The 24,098-nt window shown below is 37.0% G+C and overlaps 1 protein-coding gene across 1 annotated transcript in view; it reads right to left on the reverse strand.

The window, feature by feature from the left end:
• Positions 1 to 24,098, reverse strand: part of SLC2A13 (solute carrier family 2 member 13) — a 133,506-nt gene that overhangs the window by 29,580 nt on the left and 79,828 nt on the right. Inside the window, exons 5-6 of the mRNA XM_068166699.1 lie at positions 8,900 to 9,063; positions 5,615 to 5,735 (exon numbers count right to left, since the gene is read on the reverse strand). Of these exons, the coding sequence (XP_068022800.1) occupies positions 5,615 to 5,735; positions 8,900 to 9,063 (285 nt within the window). The remainder of the gene's footprint in view (positions 1 to 5,614; positions 5,736 to 8,899; positions 9,064 to 24,098) is intronic.

A 24,098-nucleotide genomic window follows, 5' to 3' on the forward strand; every position in this document is an offset into this window, starting at 1 on the left:
ATAATTTTTTTTAATGAAGCAATTTCAAAGCAACCAAAAAAATCATGGGCTGGGGCTGTTGACTAATTTTCTCTCTCAATAAATGGAAATAAAATATATAGTAGCTTCAGGCTTATGCTCTTCTTCTCTTTTACTAAACAAAAATATTTCAGCAAATTTAAATTGAGCACATATTCTTTCATACATGCTTATAATACTGGAAATAAATTAGAATATAAAATATATCAGGAAAATAAATGCACAATACTTACTAACATTTAATTATCTACAACAGATCTCTTTACAGCTCTTGGACATACTTTCTTATCACCCCTACCCAGACACACCCAAATATATGTTAAAGTATAAATCTATTAAAATATTGATACTGCTTCAGATCTACAGATCAGTTATTGTCTTGAAAGCTTTATAACAGAACACTCCAGAATGTCTACACAGGAAGGGAAATTTGCATACAGTTATAAACAGGAAATGAGTTTCCTGTACTTTATCATGAAATATTTATATCTGTGCTCAGGTTATGAGCTAGAGTCTTGGAAACGGATTCCTCTATGAAGAGCCAGCTGAAAAATGCCAGGTAGGATGGATCTCTCTCAGACTGACAACTCATCAAGATTGAAATACCTGAGAGAGATGATTTGATTTTGATGAAGCCAGGCAGCATTACAGCAGACGGGTTTTACAATGTGCCTAGTTCCCTTCCTGCTCACCAGCTGGGCTCCTAGGCAACCCAACAAGAAGGCAAATGTCTAGACTTCAGCCTGTATAGAATAACAACAACAACCAGGAATGCAAGGCTCCAGAAGGCCAAAGACACCCAGCTTCTTTGCAGCTCAGTGGCATGAAGTCTACAGGAAAAATTCTCAGTAGCCTGGCCCCTCAGTTTTATCAGAACTGCCATGAAATGGGATTTTGGGGCTCCTACTTCACTGTGAGACAGCTGACAAACTTATTAGTCCTTTCTCATCTTCGAATCAGGCTCATGCTCCATGATCTTTGTGTTTAAGTGATGAGAAGAATTTTTCCTCATTCACATTAAAGATGGTTACTACATAGAACTGACATATCCTTCCTACCCCTTAGATTTTTAAATTTAATTACAAGTTTTGATGAGTAGAAGCAACATGCCAGCAAATGGAAAATTATTACCAAGCAAAAAATCCTTAAGACATTTCAAGACTATGTCAAGATCATTGTGCAGTTCTACAACAGAAACTATGCTGTAAAATTTCAATGACATTTCATATAGGCCAGAAAAGGTATGCTCAAATATGTTTATCTCTCTGCATATTCATAAGCTTCTAACCTCAAGAGCTGAAACACACTACTCTATTTGTTATTACAACTCTCAGTCACTTTGACATTAGAAACATAAAACCTGAATGCCAGTATGGAGAATACTGATGCCTAGGTTGCACATAAATTAGATGGTCAATGAGTAAACAAAATAAAGTACAATAGCTAATATACTTACTATATGTATCCGGAGACTATTAAATACAGGGAAACCATCCTCAATTACTAGACAGCTGAGTTTTTCAGGGCTAATGACAACTATGTACTTTTTCTAAATTCATAAAGAAAACATACATCTGCCCATCAGCAATCTTGTAAGATTGCTGTGTAAGAAGAGTACTAAATATTGGTGCCTTCATGTCAGTGGTGTGTATTTCTGCAATGAGCTTAGGAACATTAACCACATGAGGATGACTAATTCAAAGCTGAACAAGAGAGCCCTTGTGTGCCCAGCACAGCTGGCACTGCTGCTATTAACTTTAATCAAACTCCAAAGACACAGAGTTTGGAAAGGAACATGATAGTTCTTGTGCACAGGTATTTTTCCCCTAGGATATGAGCCTCAGGGTTAATCTGTGGTCAACACAAAAGTTACCATTTTATTATAGCAGCCAAGGTAAAAAATATTGCTTAAGCAGAACAAGTTCATAATATGTGTTCTACAACTGACCAAGTCTCAGAGTGCAGTAAGAGAGAAAGGAGACAAAAAGACCAAGAATACAAAGCAAAAGGCCAAAGGCTGTTTTCCAGAAATGGGTGAGTGTACCACAGAAAGGCAGAGTGGGACAGTCACAGCTTTGATTCTTTAAAGACTGGGAAAAGGCATCAGGGTAACTAGTGCATGTGCACTGCTTCCAGAACCAGGCAAGCCTCCAGTAAAACCTGGAAAGTGTTTATAGGGACAGCTAGCTTATCTTTTAATTTTTAAGAGGACAAATTTTGGTACTATGCTGTTTTGTACTCTTAAATTTTCCTCTGAACTTCTCTATGGCCATGATCACAGCTGCTAAAGAGACTAAGAGAAGTGGTCCCACTGCAAACATCTGTAAAACCTTACACAGGCTGAGTGTGAAAAAGAAGTTTGATTTCAGGATGACAAACAGATGAGCATTCACCTCGCCTTTCTTTAATAAGACACCCATTCACTTCCACTTGTGAGGAGAAAAAGAGAATTTCAGTGGTCAGAAATGCTAGTAGAGTTAGCATTATTTCTATGATGTCATTGTGAATGAGGATTACATTTTTTCTCTCTGACTTACAGATTATTTTTTGGCTGTTGATCAGCTATGATATGTCTCTCTACCAAATGAAAATATTTTATTTGATATTTGCAGTCCATCTTACTGGTCTGTTTTCTGCAAGCATGTACAAGTAACCTGTCTGAAGTACCTCTTAAGGCTTCCATAATGGACACCCACACTTATCCCAACCCAACAGATGTGAAAACATAAAAGCATTTTTATCCTGTTCAGTATCAGTGAAACTTCTGTGAGCAAAATATATTTTACTGATGTTTTTATAACATACAAATACATTTTGTCTATGACAAATACAGGTTTTATTTAGGAAGCTCCTCCATATGCTGAGATGACCAAGTTGCAAATCAGTTTAGCCTCTAAGCATACCTCATCTCAGAGGAGCAATGCATCACTGTGCAGATGAAGGAGACTATGAGCCGCCTTCGTGTAGGCATACATATTTAAAAGTAAACATGGAGGCTACAGAGTGATGGCATTATTTGTTCATCTGCTGAAGGCCCAAAGTCTTTTTCTTTTCCAAAACTTTCTGGGACCTCTTCGAGGCTTGCAAGATGCAATGTTGAGCGACATGAGAAACGAGCAGTTACACTAAAGCAAGCTAAAATGCAGATTAAACAGCAGGATATCATTGCCGTTAAGTTACTCCATTTTACTTTGTTTTGCTATATTTGCTTATCTAACTATCCTTACAGCAACATTTCCTATACAACATAGTGGCTACTTGTACAGCTCATTTAATGCCATTTGTCTTAGATGAGAAAATATGCATTTCTTGCATAGAAAATATGGAAGATTTGCCTTATGCAGAGCAGACTTTTACTTCCAAATCCTTAAGTTTGAGACTCTCTTTCATGCAGCTCCACAACTGGCATGTGGAATATCTTCCAGGCCAAAAAGGAGAGAGAGAGAGCAAAATATAGCCCAACCTTTCATTTTCCTTTGGTTTGGAATGGTGAAGACACCATCTACTTTCAGATGACAAATCCCTTTTTGTTTCAACTTAGCTTACTGACCATATGCACAGAAAGCAGGCATGCCTGCATCTTGAACAGCCACTTTTCCAAGTTTAATACATGGCTGTGTATCATCTCCTCCAGAAGTAACTTAGCTAGAGGAATAAATTAATATATATTCTCTATGTGTAGCAAAGGAGCTTGGCAGAAAAGCAGGCTGAAACTAAAATCCTCTGGAGACCTCCCTGGTGAGAAAATCTATTCTTTTTTTTCTTGTCCCTTGACCTGCACCAAAAGCAAACTATTTCTTTCACCTACTGCTTCCTTGGCTGGAATTTTGAGGCCTCCTGCTACTGACTCAGTGGCTGATATCACTTCCCATAATGGACACCAATATTCATGATGCTGAGGCAATATTCTTCCTCTGGATCTGCCAAGGTCAGGGTTTGGTGATGTTTTGAGACATGAAAATTACAATCCCAAACACAAGTTTGGATACAGAAGTGTGACAATTGTTATAAATCATACAAATGTTTCAAGATTTTTACATCTTTTTTAATAGTGGGTATTGCAGCCCAGTTCTGTGATCTGTGGGCAACTGCACCTATTTATTAGTTTCAACTCCCCCGTTTTTTGTGTCTCTTTACCAGGGTATATTATAAGATTAAAATCGAAGCAGATAAATTTTCACATATATTTCCCATTATTTCATATCCCCCTCTATATGTTTGCTTTTATCTGCAAATTTTCTAGACCCTTTTCTAGTCCCTTTTGATTTTCTATCATATCTGCTTCTGCTCACATCATGTCAGAAACAGAAATTATGACAGATTAAAATATTGCCATAATTCATGACACAACATGCCTTTACTAGAACTACCTGCTTTAATTTTTCATGATTTTGCCCAGAAGTGCACACTGAGCCAGTCACAGCAAGCCTGTATTTCCTTCAAGACTAGCTGTGGTTAAACAGAAAACTAAAAATGTGTTGAATGAATTTTCATTACTTTGCAAGGTGGACTAACCATATTTCTTCTCAGATTTTATACTGTTTCAGGTTAGAGAATGACCTAGCTTTAGTAGATAACAAATCATGAGTTCTGCCAATAATGCATCTGTGCTTTCCAGACATCCTTTCTAAATAGTTAAGTCCTAGACAATTCCTTCTGACATCCTGCTGTTAATCTTATTCTGAAAAGACAGCATTTGGAAACTCTTTCCATCATTTTGCATCTTTTAATCAGACCACTTGCTATTTGAAAAAGCTCTACAGGCACATCTCAAAAACTGCAAAATATAGTTGACTCTGAAGTAGACAACAACTAAAAATACACAGGTTTGCATGTAGGCATCCTTGTATCTGGTAGCATCTGGTGTTGCGGTTACTATCATCTATTTACACTCTTTTGAAGACCTTCTATCCTCTTCCCAGGGGTCTATAAAGCTTCAGACCCTTGGAAGCTTTCACCTAAGACATTGTGCTGGCATATGAAAAGACATGCACCACATTTCTAGCCAATATTGCTAGGAAGCATGTCTCTTATTTATTGATACTTATCTCTATTGCAAACACATGTAAAACAGATTTTGCACACAAGTAAGCACAGGAAAGCACATATTCTAACCACTATTGAAACGATGGTCAAAACCCCATGTTTTTTAAAATTGTTAATTGGTCTGTAAATACCTGAATATTATTTTTTCTCTGCTCAGAAAAACAACCAAAAAAAAAGAACCCACCTTCCTGAAGAGTTATCAGCTGTCATATATGACAAATCTAGAAGCAGATGAACAACAGAAAGTATTTTTACATACAACTTTTAAAATATTCTTGACTTTGTATTCACTATAATTTGCAGCAGGTATGATATAATGGAGGAGGATCTTAAGTGAAGAATTTGATGCTTAACCACCTTATTTAGTCAAAAAGCTGCAAAGGATTATTCAAGGGCATTTAAGCAAAGACTACCATTTTCTCTGTTGAGGGAAGTTAGGATTTTGATGTTAAGTATTTAGGCAGTTCCTTGTATTAGACTTTGTGATTAATTGTCTATTACTAAATTGTAGAACTTCATTAGCTGGAAACAACCTTCAAGAAGATCTCACCTGTATTTTGTGCAGGTAGAGTTTTGATGCGAAGGATCTGGTGGATTAAGTGTGATTCGTGGCGAGACCTGAGCTGATAGCAAAAATCCCGAAGCTAGGATAATGAGTGCTACAGCAGTACCTAAAAATACAGATAAAAAACAATGTGATACTTTTCTCCAGAACACATGAAATAATTTTCTATTGAACTAAACCATGCTTGGGAAAGCAAGGCACACAGCATTTGCTAAGGAGTTGTGATGAGAAGGTAAGAAGTTAAAATTAACTGCATTGGGTTTAATGTCTAATTATTAAATTAACAGGTTGAGACTTTCAGACTTCTCTTTAATATATGGAACTGAATACTGCATGAACGAACAGGAATCTGGGTACTTTTAATCAAACTGCAATTAACTCTTTCCTGCTACAAGGGCCTAAAATCTTATTGATACTCATTCTAAATATGCTCTGTCTGTCTTTGAAGTTAACCAAATACACTAACACTCACTTCTAGTACTTCTGCAAATGTTTCACTTCTTTGGAAAAGTGCTGAATATGTAACTTGGCAAATTAAGTTTATTATACATGTTTCTCAACAGCTTTGAAGAAAGCAACTAGCTAAAATAAAATTAACAAAAGAAAGATAAAGAAACTATGCAAGATACAAAATGAATGGGAAACTGAGAGGAATCAGCAATCAGTAACTGTAGTAAAGAGAATTAAAAAGGTGTGGGTTTAGTTGTTTTGGTAGAAGCCATTTACTACAATTTTCCTGATGCTTCTCAATCTATCTGAAAAGGTCAATTTTCCAAGTTGCCAGTATTTTGGAAATTACAAATATACATTAAATTAAATGCAAAATTGTCCTTCCCAAAGGACAATTCAGAAAGCAGGAAAACCTGCACAAGTTTACAAAATTAAATTACAGTATGTTGTCTTTAATCAGAATATTAGTGCTACTATCTGTCTACTGATTATTCTTGTAGGTTTTCATCTAACAAACCTCAGAACAATTAACCTTTACCAAAAATGCCCCACACTCTTACAGCAGCAGGCAATGACAATACTTCTGCCTTCATCTTATGTAATGAGAGACTGGGGCATACCTGGCTTCTCTAAACACCAGAGAAACAGCCAACATTAACTCAGGCTGAAAGTCGATGCCCTTAGAAACACAAAACCAAAGTAGAGCAGTAAAGTATGTTTATCTCATGAGAAAACTCATCATGGAAAAGAAATCCATCAGCAGATTCAGTAATTATCATTTTATTAAACAGTCTTCTTGCTAAGGAAGACACATCATATTCGCCACTGCCTCAAAGAGTCAAATGTTGCATACAAGAATTCTAAATAGTACAGAGAGAATGCATATGATTTCATTACTGTAGTTGAAGTTTCCTTAAGGAGGGACTGCATGATAAAGAACACAGCAAACAGTGCAGCATGGGTCAAGAGACACTGCAAATGGACAGTCAGCAACCCACCACAAAAGAAAGATCACTTTTACCAATTACTTTGTGTCCCAACATCATAAACCAATAACCTTACCTGCATGATGCTCCTTTATAAATTCTGTGTCATATCCCTTTGTTCTATGGCTAATATGCTTTGTAACAGACATTTATATCTACATTTCAAATGTATGACCTCAGCATATGTCAACCAGAGTCAAAAAGTGTTCAATGATTGGATAAAAAATAATTGTGGGCATCTGGGTCCAGATAAGTAAGAAAGTCCTAAGAGGCTGGCCAGACATATGAGGCTATTTGGGCCAAACACAAAGAAATACCCTACTCATTTCCAATAGAGGATAAAGGAGAACCAGCATTCAAGAAGCAGAAGTACCTGCACAGTGCTAGAAGAGATCCACTTGGCAGAAAGGCAACAAGACCAGACAAGAACCACAGGGGAGATAATGCATTGAATATAGACAGAGGTGCAGAAGTGGGGCCTTTCCACTCTGAAAGACCTTTCCCTGGCAGAAGGCATAGAAGAAACTATAGGGAAGATGTTTTTAAACTGTTCTGGAGATATACAACAGTGACAGCAGCAGTGATTTGAGATTTTTATTTCTTTTAAGATGTGAGGAGCATGCTTTTCCAATCTCCTTCATCATGACCACATTTCTGAACATGAACCACGATAAACACTTCAGATTTCTTGACTCCAAATCAAAATGGTAACACACCAGACAAACATTTATTATAACCTGAAATATCAAATAACCTGAAATATCAAATTTATTATAACGTGAAATATCAAATTGCCTCTACATGTCTTAATTTACAGATTTGGGTTACTGTGTATCAAACCGTTGTGCCACAGGGTGTGCACTGTGCCATAACTGTTTTGCCTATATACATATGCATTCATATACAGCAAGTGTAGATTAACTCCAGATTAACTGCAGATGGCCAGCGACTCGGCAGGTGGTCCCCCACTCTGTTGCATTGCATTAAATAGAAGTTTGGATCCTTGACAGTGACAACAGAACAAAATACAGAGATGTGAAACCTTCCCAGCTAAGCACTTGTGAACATTATTTCAAAAGGAGCTCTCTTTTCCAAACCTGGCTCTTGAAAATGTCTGAACCTCTCAAACATTCACTCAGAGGAACGTATCAGTCACTTCAGACAGAAAAAGCACATAATGTGGGAGCAAGCAGGGACTGACTGGGTAAACAGCATGATGCAGCTAAGCATAGGCAAGACTGTTCACTCTGCCTTTTCCTGCTTCCAAGTGATGAGTTACGGTGTTTCATTATTTGGACAAAATGTACAAAACAAGAATTTTGTCTTTTAGTTTCTCATACAGAAGATCAATTAAAATCACAGACAAAGTACTTACTATGTTGTATTTGAGATAACTATGCAAAGAACTGCATTACTTAAGAAGTGCAGCAATGGCAACACTCTTTGTCCAGTACTTCTGGATAAGATATTATGAATTCCAATTATGAATCAGAAATTACATATCACATATACACACATGAGATTTAAAAATTAACCAGCTGTGAAGTTCCAAGCTGGAGGGGAAAAAAGGCATAACTAAGCTAAATAAAAACATCCTCAAACATGGCCTGAAGGAGAAACTGCACCTGAAAAAAATAACATGCCAAATCTCTTTTTAAAATAAGCATTTAGCTGCAGTACTTTACTACTAGTCTTGAAAAGCTATATGATTTCAGGAAGCATATGGGATCAAGACTGTTATTTTAAAGAGGACTACTTTGAAAAAAATGGCACTTGAAATTTTAATGTTGGTAATAATTATGAGGAAAATAAAATACATTAACCACACACTCACCTGTTAAGCTACCGAGTGTCAGCTTCCGGCGACCCATTTTTTCAACAAGCCAGACTCCCACAAGAGTAAAAATGAAGTTGATAAACGCTGTCAGTGCAGCCAGCCAGATTGCAAGCCTGTCATCTTCAACTCCTGACATCTGCAAAATGGTAGCACTGTAGTACCTGTGAGTGAAGGGAGAGACAAATACAAACATCACTGATTTCAATTTGGCTCATGTTATAGTTTCTGATTTTAAATCGAAAAAGGTCGTAACAAATATCATGTGACCTCCTGCATAATGCAGCTGCAGACTAATACACAATTATCATGGGAATTCAGGAATAACCAAGGCATAAATTTTGTCTGACTAAAGTTTTTACTGGAGGCCATCAAGAGATGAAATTACCGTTCTCTTGGCTGTTTATATTTTCAATGGTCAATCACATTCTGTTAGAAATGGGGTTTGCATTTTTAATTTCAATGCATCTGGCTTTCAAAGCTGTTGCTTTGTGTCTTTATCTTTTTCTGCCAAAAAACATGGAAGTTTAGTATTTTATGTATTATCTAGAGAAAGACAGCTCAAAAATCAAATACATTTTCTCTCCCATTAAAGGACACGAAGAACTAATCTGTGGCATCCAACATGTTGCAAGTGACACCCAAAACGTGCAAGCACCCAAAACGCCTTCTATCATAATTTTGTCTTAACCAGAATACAATTGCTTTGAAATGCCTTAACTCCCCATTGCAGGGGTGCGAATCTGCACCCAGCAGGAGCATTTGATAAAATCCTCTACTTCTCTATAAAAGAAATCAACTGTTCCACACAAACACGACCTCATAAATAAATCATCTGAGCAAAGTGAAAGGGAAGGAAAAGGAAGCCTTCTAACATTCACAGAGATCAACACAGATGTTGTGCCTATGCTCTCAGTGAAAGCTAAATAAACTTTAAAGAAAACCCAAGTAATTTTGTTCATGCTGTAGAAACACTTTACATCTTATTCTATTAATTTGTGCTGACTGAAATACTGAATATTCAAGACCTCAAATATCTAGCAGTCTAAAGGCTGCAGCACAGTCAAATAATCATCAAAAATGTTAAAGCTCAATTTCTCTTTCTTTCTTTCTTTCTTTCTTTTTTTTTTTTTCCTGGTCAAAATGCAGCTTGCTTTAAATGTCCACTTGTGGTTTTAATACCCAGATGTGTTACCCAGAAATTCCTGTGGTCCATATTCTAAGCATAAACCACTTTTCATTTCAGTGAAGACTTGGCAAAAGTTCCAGACACCAATACCATCCAGTCCCTGACCTCCCAATACATCTCCCTTTTCTTACGGACATGACAATAAAATCAGTGTCAAGTCTTGGACCACTGACACCTACTAGGAAACTCCTATTTAATTCCACCAGATAAGGCTTCAGGAACCCAGTTTTAACTCCAAACCCAGTTCTGCTGGGAAGTCAGAAATTGCCATTTGTCAGCAGCAATGTATGGCATACTGATTCTGTATGATTTAAAAAGTAAAAAATAGAGAGTCACATGCAGATGTATACTGCCTGATATATATATAAACAAGCACCTTCGGCCCACAACATTCCCTCTGGTTGCTTATTGCAGTCACTGGTTATATATTCTCAGCTTCAAGCTTACTGTTCATACATACATAAGCAACATATTTAATTTTAATGGAAAACAAACCAGGGAAATTTAGATTCTGCAGATCCAAATGCCAAGCTTCCCAAGTCTAGGTGGTAAGCAATGTTCACATTTACTATAGCACAGAAATCTAACTTTAAACATTTAAAAGAATACTTTCACAGATGATAAATACTAAATACATTTTCCTACGTTTATGGATTTTAGACTGTCCATCTTTATACCAACATATGAATCCCAAATGGCCTCAAAATGTCTAATTTCTAATTTCTTCCTGACAAGGAAAAAGCTTAGGTGGTAGAAAAAGGCCAGGCAGTGATATTACAACTGCAGTGATCACTGCAGCTGCTGGAGGGAATGCCATTTCAGTGACCAAATTGTACAGTCCTGGCATATTTTCTAAAATGTAAAGGAAACTACAAATGTACATGCATATCATTAGAATTGTTAAGCAAGTACTGTATGTTAGAAAGCAAATAAACACAGACAATTCCAAAGCCACACAAAGGAAATTAGTTGGATATACTCTGAAAGATTTTAATATTGCTAATTTACAGGGATATCAAATTTGAGAAGTTTTTCTATCAAGGGTTGCTGTATATTAAAAAAAACCAATAACCTGAAAGATTTTCACATTCAAGAATCCTCAGACTAATTCTTTTGACTATATACTGAAAATATACCATGCTGGAGGAAACTATGCATTCTCAAACACTTTCCCCCCTCTTCTTTAAAACAACAGTATATTTTTAAAGCAACATCCAATGTTTAAAGTAAAGGAGAATTCCCCACTTCAAGCAGGTCTTCCAGGTGCATCCCTGGTTCCCAGGTTCGCTTATCTGGCAGCAGGGAAGCAGCACACCATGTCAGGCTTCACAGATTTGAGTTTTTAAAAAAAAATTGCCAGTGAGCTGCCATCACATCTTTGATTGCCCTCATCTTTCACAAGAAGCTGTTCCAGGCTCTCTGTTATATCAAGTCTACTCCAGTAAAGTTTCAGCCTAAAGATGTCAGCCTTTTTGGACAGAATTTGCAATTCTTGTGAAATCAATGAATAAAACTAAGTAATCTTACAACATCTTGAAAACATTTAAATTTTTGAATTTTTGCTATTAAGAAAACAAAAGAAGAGTACTTTGGAAGTGCTTTGCAAGGGTTTGCTGACATTTTCTAGCACAATACTTTGGAAATCACTGTCCAGCTATTCAAACTACTCAGTCCCAGAAAATCATCCCCAGAGATAATGAAATCCTTTCTCTTTTTTTTTTTTCTCAATGCATCTGAAATAATACAAAGTGAAATTGAAAGTAGATCAATAGCCAAGAAGCAAAGGAATAAACATTGAACAAAACCACAAATGTTGGCAATTTTGACAGATGTACATGCCTTTCCTTTCGTTCTATCAGTTTATTACATGCCAAAGTACTGCAAATGAAAATAAGATAGGAAGAAGTTGATATATCTTGAAGGAGTCAAAGACAGCAGATGTTCCAGGTCTTGAGGCTTTATGACAGGAGGGATGCTATGGCCCAGCTAAGCATCATATGAAGCCTGGGGATAGGAAAAACGGCACATTGGCAATGTGCTGTAGAAGTAGCAAAGTAAAAATATCCCTTGGTTAGACTTATGTGAAACATGGACTGCAGAACAATGTAGCAGCAACTGATGATATAACTCCAGTGCTGGTTAATGTGGTTCAACTTCCCAGCTTCACTTTCTGTGCATCACAGCAATCAGGGAGATGTGACAGTTTCCATTTGCATAGTTTGCATTCAGAACAACCAGGGATACCAGTCTGGAGATCTGGGCAGTCACTCTGCTGCTTCCCCATCTACATCTACAATTGTTTCTGCCTAATCTTTTACCTTGCTTTTTAGCCCCTGCTGCCTAGGCAGGTAGATTGGACCAGATGACCTCTGGAGATCCCTTCTAACCTCAACCAGTCTGTAATTTTGTGAAATTTGATCACCTCCCTTAATGAATTCCTATAACATAAAGTAATAAGTTTAATGTAAACACTAGCATTATGAAATATGTGAGCACAGGTCTACTTTTCAATAGGAATTGCCTTTGCCAGACAAAACTTTGTTGATGCTGAATATCCATTGGCCACAGCTAATGAAAATGTAAAGTCCTAACAATGTAAGGACTAACTGCTATATAGATCACAAAAGCTGTAAATATCCCTTTTGTCACTATGATTCAGCTTCAGTCCCAGGACTGTCACATTAGTCAGTTTACGTAGTCTTTAGATTCCTTAAAAAATTAAAACTTTAAAATATCAACTGCTAAATTGAAGAAGAAAGTATCACACAACCAACCTCAACCACCCTTTGGGCTTTCAAGCCTATATAGTGACAGATGGGGCAAACTTGTCCAGCTAAATTAGTTCTGCCAGGTGTTATGTGAAGCCCTCCCAATCTTTGCTCTCCTCTGATCACACTCTATTGTAAACTTTCAAGTTATCTTTTCACTTACTTAATTTTTGAGAATTATAGACATCACCCAAACCAACATGATTATCTGATCTCAAGATTCTGCTCTGCATAAGACTCTCTCACTGCCAGTCTCTCCTGCAGGATACTCCACTGTTCTTTAAAACAGTAAGTTGCTATGTTTCAAATATATTAGTAAACCTGGTTCCATCTTCTCCATTTAAAAATCACAGAGCATGCAAACAATGATATTTACATAAAGCAATACTGTGTATTTAAATTTATATGACTCCCCACAAAATTATATATACAAACAAACTTTGTAGCTAACATCATTCTGTTAAACTGAAGCCCACCAATTCATACCAGACTCTGCTGCTTTAAAGGACTCCAATTTAAGACCAACAGTTGAATATTATTTCCCATGCTTCTACTTTTGAAGTCTTGAAGAGCTCTCTAAGGAAAAAGGTTGCTATATCACCTCAAAGAGATACTGGATTTTTCAAAATGAGTGCCTGGGAGGAAACATGGGGGATTGCCACTGTACACTAACCTACTGTAATTATACCATCAAATCCTCCATCTAGCAGTAATGGCATATTGTGTTATAAATGCTTTCAGCACAGAATGAAATGACATAGCGAATGCTGTTTATTGCGATCAGTATATTTTGATACAAAAAAACACTCAGCATATGGTACTGTCTGACAGATAACTGTACAACTAACAAGTTCTGTGATTCAACACATTATCCACATGCAAGGTACATGAAGAGGTCTTAAGGATTATAGTTTAATTATATTTAGAAAATACAGGACTTTATTTAGTTTTCAGAGAGACTAAATTTTATAGTTGTTAACCAAAGTAAGTGTACTAGTATCTGACTAAGGACTAAAAGTACCTTTAAAAGCTTAAGATCACCAGGATACACAAAGGAATTCACTTCCCTAAATTAATGGGATACTCATAGAATTATACAATCATTCTGGCTGAAAAAGACCTTTAAGATCATCAAGTGCAACTCCATTCACCACCACTGTTTGGGTTTGGACATCCATCCAGTTTTTCATGCAATGAATCATCCACTCATCCAACCCACAGGCACCCAGTTTCTCTGTGAGGCTGCTGTGGGAAGCAGTGTCAAAGGCTTTACTTAAGTCCAGGAAAAGAACATCCACAGCGTTTCCTTCTGTCACTTTGTCATAGAAGGAGATCAGGTTCATCAAGCATGGCCTGTCCTTCATCAGCCCAATAGTGATTTATTTAGGGTTTTCTGTTTTTCTGCTCAAAATCTGTAACTAAATTGTAAAGGAATAGCCTAAAACCACCACACTACATAAGTCTTTAAGAAAGTGCCCTGTGAATTCGAGGACAGAACCCAGTAGTTAAATCCACCGAATAAGTAGACTGAATTTAACTAGAATATTAAACTGAGGAACTGGTCTGTAGTTTGGAGAAGAGGAGACTGAGGGTTGACCTCATTAATGATTATAAATAAGTGAAGAGCAAGTGTCAGGAGGAGGGAGCCAGGCTCTGTTGTGATGTCCAGTGACAGGACAAGGGGCAACAGATAGCTGGAGCAGAGGAGGTTCAATGTGAACATAAGGAAAAATATTTTCATTGTGAGGGTGACAGAGCACTGGAACAGGCTGTCCAGAGAGGTGGTGGAGTCTCCTTCTCTGCAGACATTCAAAACTTGCCTGGACATGTTCCTGTGTGACCTGTTCTAAGTGATCCTGCTCTGGCATGGAGGTTGGACTAGATTCATAGATTCACAAAATACCAGGTTGGATGGGACCTTTCCAGCCTTTCAGGTTATGAAAATGAAGATCTTTTGATGTTGCTTTCAGCACCTAACATCCTGTGATTCTGTAAATTAAATGAAAGCACTGGCAGGAACACAGTCTTGACCAACCTCCTCCTATTCCCAAAACAGAGACGCAGTTTCCAGCACAGAACAAATAGGTGGGAGTTTGTAACGCCTATATGCTTAGCAGTGCAAGAAAAAGAAATGTCAGCTTTTTCACCTTGTCTTTGGTGTCATCACTCAATACAGAAGTGTTTAACTCTTCACCAGAACCTTTATGAAAGAAGATCACCACCACCATCTCTATTTTACAAATGGAGACCACTGAAACTTTTGGGACCAGGAGGAAGACAGATGACTATTTCAATTACCCACCACTGCTACCTGCACCAGAATAATGACACTCCAGAGCCTCACTGCAGCTAAGTGGGCTCTGCAAATTCGTAAGGGAAATTAGCTGGGGAAAGAAAATCCCTAGATGTTTCACAAAATAGACCTTGTTCAGTTATTCATTTATGCAGAAAATTTTAGTTTAATTTAAATTGTGTTTAATATTCCAGGGTGTTCTAATGCTGGAAGCACCAATGCCTGCCATAAGCTCACTGGGATCCCAAAAAATCAAAATTCATTAAAAATCAGTAGACTTGCTAAACGTACATAGTACTAAAACAATAAAAATAATAATTGAACTAGCCCCTTTGTTTAGGCCAAGGCCAGAGGCTAAGAGCCCATGTATGCCATAGTCTTACTAAAAGAGCCAGGAGATAGCAAACTGGGAGCAATGGGATCTCCAAGGGTAATTAAAAAAAAAAAAAAAAAGGGAATAAATTGGCTTCTGTCTTTTATTTGAATCTAGTTCATGGATGCTTTCTGAAGAGTGAGTGTCTGTGCTACATCTTTATCTCTTGGGAAAAGAATACACTACTTCTAATTTTTGCATACGAATAATAGAAACATAACATCAAAATTTAAACCCCCACCTTTTTATCCACTGTGTAGTACCTGAAGGGGATCACGCTAAATGTCCCAGACTTGCTTTCTAGGCAGGCAGAAGGAAAATTGAATGTTAATAAATGGACTGTGAAGTGTTTTTAAAAAAGTAATTTCAGTTTTCCCTACAGGATGTGATCTTTCAGTCATTATCCAATTAAGAAAAAAAAGGATTTCTTTCATATCCAGCAAGGCAAAGTGTTACTCAGTTTGCACAGCACTTATTATCAGATAGTGCATTTTCAAAATACTGCACCTCTAGTTATTCCTTTCACTCCAGCAGGGTCAGATTACCCACATATGTTTTCTGGAGCTTTATACAGGACAGCTTTGAGTAACCCTGACAGTGGAGCTTTCTGTGACAGCCATTTCACTTTGTTAGACAGCAATGAAAGAATTGCCTAAAGGTACTGTACTGTCAGCTACCGCAGGAGTTTCTGAGCTTTGTTTGCATTTTTTCTCATTATAAACATATGGCAAATACATATTCATTTAGAACAATAACATCAATATACACAAATGGAAACTACACACAAATGTCTGTGGAGAAACAGTCCTTTCCATGGCCAAGATACGTGACTCGATACTGAGAGCATTAGTCCAACTGTTCCCCTTAGCAATGAAGTCATTCATACATGTATCTTGTACAGGGACACAAGCATGGCACAACTACTTAGGAGAATGTTACTAGATTAGTTAGGACTAATGGCTCACAAACTATTTCTCTAACATCTTTTGCCAGTTCTTCGAAGACCATGGCAGTGTAGCATGCACCAGAGACGATACTGCATCTGCACAGAGAAGACAGGTTTCGGTGTACTTTATGTGGAACACATGTTAAAGAAATTAATCTTACAGCCACAAAGGTGCAGAGCACTAATTTGGGCTTTGATGGTGTAATGAAATATGACATAATCTTCACAACTCTTTACAGATTCACAGATGGCATCAGGTTGAAAGAAACCCACAAAAGTCACCTTGTCCTTGTCTCACCCTGCTGCAGTAAACAGAGAGACTAGCTCTGAGACTAGTGACCACATTTCTTACCATTTACTCTGGTACTGATTCTTGATTTCTGCTCACTTATTGCCACACTCAGACCAGTCCCTGACCCTTTTTCTCCCTTCCAGAAGCTCTATCAGGTTCCTGCTTTCTTATCATCCTACCATTTCACTCCTTGTACAGAGTAGATTGTTTTCTGCTATCTCTTAATTTCTGAATGCTATTCACTTAACTTAAAAAACAAAAGTTATTAAAAACCCACATGACCCAAAATAACAACAAAAAACAACCAACCAACAAAAAAGGCAACCAAAAAAAGCAACAAACCTCAAATTTCTCCTTCCATCCTTCAATTCTTGTATTTTAAAGTAAAGATACATTATGGAATCTCAGCAGACACACACAGGAACACACTTCCATGAACTTCATTTCCATGAACTCACATTGCCTTAGTTTCTTAAATAAGTTCACTTACAGACAACATAGAATTATGAAGCTAAAGGTTTACAGAATTTTAAATGTTCATAGAAAATCCAAACCAACTTTGTCTATTTCTTAAACCTGTGAGTATCTCACTAAAACCTCAGTCTTCCGTATAAAGAATTTTATTTCCATAATGCAATCACACAAATTATCAAAATTATTTGTCCGTGGCATAAAAAATAATTAATATTCCAGTTACACTACAACTATTAATTCACATGTGAAATGTGAATAATATTCTATCATTTCCAATTTTCATTAGAAGATGTTGCATTAATAATGTTTCTCATAGACAGCTTAACATTTTTAGAGCACCCATGAGACCAACTGCAATTAATTCTTATTAAGAATCCAATGAATTGACCTAAAATAATGAATTGGTCATTGCGGTGTCTCCTGATCACCAAGAAAAATGTAACTTTGTGGCTATGAAGCTATTTATTTAATATACCTGTTGATCTTACAATACAGATTTGTTAAGAACTTTTAAATCTGAGTTGTGCCTGTTTCGTAGAAACCAATCATTAATTGCTGTATCAAGCCTCCTTTCTTAGTGTCAATTTGAAAACTGAGGAAGCCTGGAGCATTCTTTCTGTTTGTCCCAGTGTCCCAGTGGCCAAAGCCAAGTGGCCAGAGACAACATTGTTCTTAAGATCAGAGCAGCTAGGCAGCTCAAAACCAACACAAAGTCCCCTACTCTCCTATAGGCTTTGGGTTTCTTTGAATCAGGTTTCAAAGACTTGTACCACATCTTCCCCTGTTCTGGAAGGACAAGTGCCAGGCCAGACAATGGGTTGCAACTTTGAAAAGGCAAGAGGATGAACAAAAGGAAAAAGACTATTTTAACCAAGAGTTAGTCTGAGATGACTGTGAAGTGATTCCAGCGATGAAAAAAACCCAACCAACCAAACAAACAAAAAAAAACCGAAACAACACAACACCAGAATATATTCCAGAATCATAGATTCTATGCTAGGACAGAAGAAATTACGAAGTCAACAGTTAACAACTCAATGAGGAAAATCTCATCTGTAAATTAAGTGAGGTTAACAAAGGCCCTGGAATAAATGGTGGAAGCCTCCTTTAAGAATGTAGTAGTAAATATACATTCTTGTCTCATTCTGAATTAGTCTATTACAGCATCACACTAAAATAAAGCAGTTTTTTTTTCTGTTGGCACCAATCTCACAGTCATTCAGGGAAAACTCCACAATGAGCAATGAAGAATAACACCATGCATATATGCATGTGAATACATCATAGCTGCAGTAACTATTGGGCACAATGCCCTTACTAGTAACAATTTTAAGCATATGTCCCAGATAATAAAAAAAAATATAAAGTACTTCTGGGAAATAACTGGCACAAAAGTCTTCCCTGGGCTCAAATGCACAGATGTACCCATATTCTCAAGAGTCATTTTGGGACTGTTTGAAAAACAAACCAAAAAGAGTAATTCTGGAGTGATGCCATCTGAGCCTATTATTTGTGGTGGCAGACAAGATCTTTTTTTAGAGTACTGGTTTGGGCAAAAACATCCCAAGCTGACAATCTCAACGGATCACTCTAAATCTGCAGCCAGGAATTTTTGTTACTAGATACTTCTGGCACCAAATACCAAGAAATAGCAACTATTAAGTGTCTTTTAAATTCATGCCATTCATTTGTGGTACTTTAATTGAGACTTCTAAATCAAGTATCATTTTTTACTGTTCATACAACCAAATACTACCCTTTCAATGTACTTCAGATGGTGTATATGCAGCCTATATACACTGCATATAGGCTAGATTTCAAGAGACTAAGAAAGCAAAATTAATTGTACAGCAAACATAAATGCATTTAGTCTGAGTATCAATTTAGCAGTGTCTGCTTCTATTATACACAGTCTTTTCCACTGCCTTTCATCTCATCTATTCTAGCAGAGAAAGGAAAAAATCATGGCAGATCCATTATATTCCTTAGAGTTGTATAACCAATGTACACAGATTTTTTTTCCCCCCTACATGTTCAGGATGGGTAAAACCATAGAAGCAATGTTAACATAACATATAAATGACAATCAAAAAAACAAAGGGTTTGATTTCTGCTGCTTTTGAAATTTACTTTTCAACAGTACAATTTGTCTGAACAGTTAATATTTTGCCTCTTGCTACAAAGTGATCTGCAAGCCTCCTAAGCATGGATTTCCATTTTTCTCCCAATAAACAAACCATCAGTCTCAAGTTTTGGTGCTTTAACCTGAGATTCTCAAGTTAGACCTCTGTCTACTGACATTGTCTCACTCTGTGCTCTGAATACATACTATGGAGATGCTCTGGTTACAGCACAGGTGAGAAAAACTGGATTCTATTTCCCAGTCCAAAAAAGTTTAATCCAAAAATGTAGCATCAGCAGGAGGGAAACCTAGAACAAGCTTTTGGCACCAAATCTAAAGAATCACATGCACAAACAACTGTGCTTCCCCTGGTGTGCTGGGTGCCCAAATTACCAATTCCTAAAGCACCATAAAGTGACCCTTCTGCCATTTCTTGAGAAAAACCCACCATTAAGTTGGACACCTCGCTCTAAAAGCAGATTCATGGATGAAGATGCAAGAGGCCAGGTATCACTCTAGAGGGAACTACTTCTCCCCTTGCCACTTCTTATAGCATGGGTTTATGGTCCTCTGGTCAAGTCGCTCACCTTTTTAAGAGCCTTTCAAAGACACCACAGTCCACTCATGTCCTTTGTGAAGACCTTAAGAACTATACTTGAGGAAACTGAATATACTCAACTCTCCATGGATTTAGCTCTTAACTTGTATTTTCTTAATTGTTAGGCGGGTGAAATTATGTTTCAGCACTGCTTTGAAGGTTGTGACTTCTGCACCAGTTGCCACTCACAAACACTAAATAGAATTATCATGACTCTTGGGATGCAATGAGAAACTTAAAGCAGCTACAAAACAGACCTCCAGCAGAGCACTGCAATATGTTTCTAATGTAGTGTGAAAAATAAAACTGTACTTAGAAAAGCAGTGAATGGCTATTTTGGGAATGTATGTTTCAACAAAGCCTGCACAATGAAAACAAACCAATGTGTTGGGAATGTGCTACCTATTTAAAAGTATAAACACATTGTTCTTTTCTTCAACACAAAATGTAGCTATTACTTACAACATCAAAATGATTAGAGCTATCTAAAGAACTATGAAGAATAATGTAATAAGGGGTTAAAAGAGAATGTAAAAGAGTTAGATTTTCTATAGTACAGAATAGTAGCCTCTTCATCTATGAAACATGCTAGGCAATGGATTTTTGTCAATACTCTCCAGAGTGTTACATACTGTATGCTTCTATTTGAGAGAGAAATTCTGTCCTCAATTTATATAGACCATTTTTTAAATGTTCTTATATATGACTGGATCACATAGGAGAGGACTTCCTATTTATACCATATATACATTACAATACAGATGTTCATGGCACTGTTTACTGCTGTATGTTATGTAAAATACTTACATATACTTTGAATTAAAAATTCAGTGAAGCTGCTAGAAAATATGTATAAAATCAAATCTGAAATAGAATCGCATGAAAATTTCTAACACACTCATTCAATAGCTAAATAAATATTCTATGACAGATATTTTTAAGAGTCGCCTTTGAAACTACATTTTAACTAGTCTCTGTTACTTGTGAACATCTAGTAGAGGACAGATACAGGATGGTCTTTTGTCTGGCTGCTTCAAAGAAATACTTCCCATATATGCTGTCTGTTTTCCTGTGTTGCCTCTGGGTAAAGATCCCTTTCATGTTTATAATTTCCTTGTTGCAACTAATTAAGCTGCTAAATTTTAAATCCCTGCCTGGCAGCTTACACTATTCAGACCAATTATTCTACATACAAGGACAGCCTGACTACATACAATTTATGTTCTCTGTCCTTCAGAGTTCATCATGTCAACTCAAGGCCAAGACCAAAAATACAAATTTTAATCTCTGTTCTATGACTTTGTAGCCTTGGAGATGTTAATTTATTTCTTTGTATTTGTTCCTCCTCTGCAGAAGTTTTTAAAACATCTTTTCCACACTTCCATGAGAAGATTCACGTGTGGATAATAAATGAAAACAATTGGAAAAGAGAAAGGAAAAACAAAAGTAGCTGTTGTTCAGTCCTCCAAATGCTCACCAGAAGTACCCAACAGAGGTCTGTTTTAGAGCTTAGGAATATGCCCTATAGAACCAGAGATCTTGAAAAGAGGCGTGTGAAGAGCAAGGTTGCTCTTCAGGGCAATGAAGATGAAAGCTGGGTCTTTCCCTTAAATTGTTATGAGGCTAAAATTGTCTTCCATTACCTTTCAGACACCAGTAAGAGTAGTCTCAAGATGATCTTTCACTCATTTAACTTTTACATATTAAGGAGTGCACTAGTGCTGTAAGAAAGATTTCACAGAATCACAGAATTACCTAGTTCCCTGTCACATCATTTTTGCTTAGACCTTTACTTATCTGATAATTAAGCAATCCCAGTTATTCCTGAATTAACAATGAACAAATTTTTTTATGTGAAAAACTTTCCAGATAAATGAAAATGTCAATATATTTTTGTTCCAGCAAAACCACTTAACTGTTGAAAGAATAATACCTAAAACTGGTCTATAGCTTGGGTTTTATTTGTTAAATCAATGCATTGTATCCGAGTTCTCCTATTTCACCTTATCCAATTATTCTTCACATTTTAATTAAGTTTTCTTTATTTCCTTGCACACTTTCTGTATTCAGCTAGAACTCTATTGTATTTTTAAACTGCAGTCTCTTGAAACAAGAGCTGTACTTCCGATCTAGATTTCTATACCACCCAGCACAGCACTATCCTGCTGTACAAACAAGCCCTTAAAGTGCAACCGCAATGTTTCCTTTGGCTTGAGGCTGCCTACCACATAGTTGCCTGATCTTCCTACTATTTAATGAAACAATTCTGTCTTTCCCTGAATTTAGTAAATGACACACCAGCTATTGCTATTTTTCTTCTTCTTTTTTTTTATTTTTATGTACCAAGTATGTAAAATAGCAGAATGTATACAGAAAAGACAAACATTCAAATTCATGGAACCCAAGGAAAGAAAAGCTGTATCACTGCACTGTGAACAATGATGAATGAAGATGACTATGCCAACACCATATTCATAGAACGAAATGTGTTTCACACAGAAATTCCGTTTCATACACATTTTTCATTCATTAGTCACACTCAGTAGGTAAAAACAGATCTACACATGGTTTGTTTAGAACAAACTGTTTCAGGGCTTGATGTTAATAATTGCCATGAATTGAGTTGAATCTGATGGCGATATTCAGTACCATGCTGCCATCATGCAAGCTTCAAAATTAAAGTGCTGGCTGGAGCAAAGTAATATGGGGCTTGAGGTTTCTTGTTTCCAGTTGCTGCTTTTGGGTTCTGGGGTACTGGGGTGCTGTTTTCTGCTGGGAAAGTTGTGGGTGAGGGGAGTGAGGGGAGGTCATTAGCTTCTGCTGCTGCTTCTTCTGTATTTTATTGTGCTTTTCTGCAAACAGGCTAAGGTAATTGTGCATTGTACCATCTCATGTCTAGTAAAGCTTTTTATCTCAACCCAGAGGGATTTTTTTGTGTTACTTTCCCTCTTGTCTGTGTGTGTGGGAGAAAGGTTTATGAGAGCCCCTTCATATTTAGTGTCCCAATGTGCACCTTGAAAGCATCTGTCTCAACTAAGTCAATTGTGGCAGAAGTCAAAAGGGTTGAGATAATGAGAAGCAGGATAACAAGAGAATTCAATTCAGGCTTGAGGCTTATTAGGAAAGTTTTATGGGTTTTTTTTGTTTTGTTTTGTCAATACCCACCTTTGAGTGTTGAGTATGAGTGTTTTAGAAGTACAGTCAGATGGATGCTAATGGATGAGTCACACATAGGGCCAGCCAAACAGTGACTTGCTGACAAGAAAAACTAAAAGATCAGCAAAATGTAGGCTATAGAACAATCCATCACAAATGTGATGATCTATTACTATCTGATATAAAGAAACATTTTTAAAAGATACAACTTCTGTCCTTGTTTGTTCTGACTATCTCCCATGCTGACCTAAGTTAACAGATAGAACAGCATGCTAAAACTCCACTATTCATCTGAATGCTTTCTTGTACTTCTGCCTGGTTTTCACCTACTGACTGCTGTCCTTTTTTTCACTCTTTTTGGCTCTTTATTTAGTCTTAATTTCATCCAGCAATCTACTTATAACAAATCAAGAAAAATATCCAGGATAAACCCAAGTAAACCTAAGAGAGACAGAGATTGATTTTTGCAAGCCCAAGCTTGTTTGGGAATCCTTGGCAAAAGAAGAACAAGACACGTAAATAAAGTGGAGAGACTCCCCTGTACAGAGGCCGTTTCACTGTTCCTCATAGCAGCACTTCCATCAATATCACATCCCTGCAACAACATATTTTATTTCCATAGTTTAATGTGCACACGTTAACAAACTTCTTGAAATAAACCTTCTGCAAAACTAAGTTGCTATTTATTTTTTTCTGGCTTTACAATGCACATAGTAGATATGCATTCTTGCGCTTAAAATTTTACCTTTTTCTCTCAGTCTGACATCCAGCCTCAGCCCTGGCCTCTCCACACTTCTCCACATCATGCAAAACCAGGTCTTGTTATTTTTTAATTCTCTGTAAGCACTGAGGCTTCAGCAGGCCCATGGTTCACAAACAGGGAAAAGCCTGGCTCTCTGAGGAAGTCTAACTCATTGACCTGCACATTGTCTTAACATTGAGAAGATTGAGGGCACTTTTGCAGTTAGTGGCATAATTAGTGTTCTCT

This window comes from Melanerpes formicivorus, unplaced genomic scaffold, assembly GCF_026170545.1.
Source record: "Melanerpes formicivorus ecotype bairdi unplaced genomic scaffold, bMelFor1.0.p_v2 SCAF_3, whole genome shotgun sequence".
NCBI classification, from domain to species: Eukaryota; Metazoa; Chordata; class Aves; order Piciformes; family Picidae; genus Melanerpes; species Melanerpes formicivorus.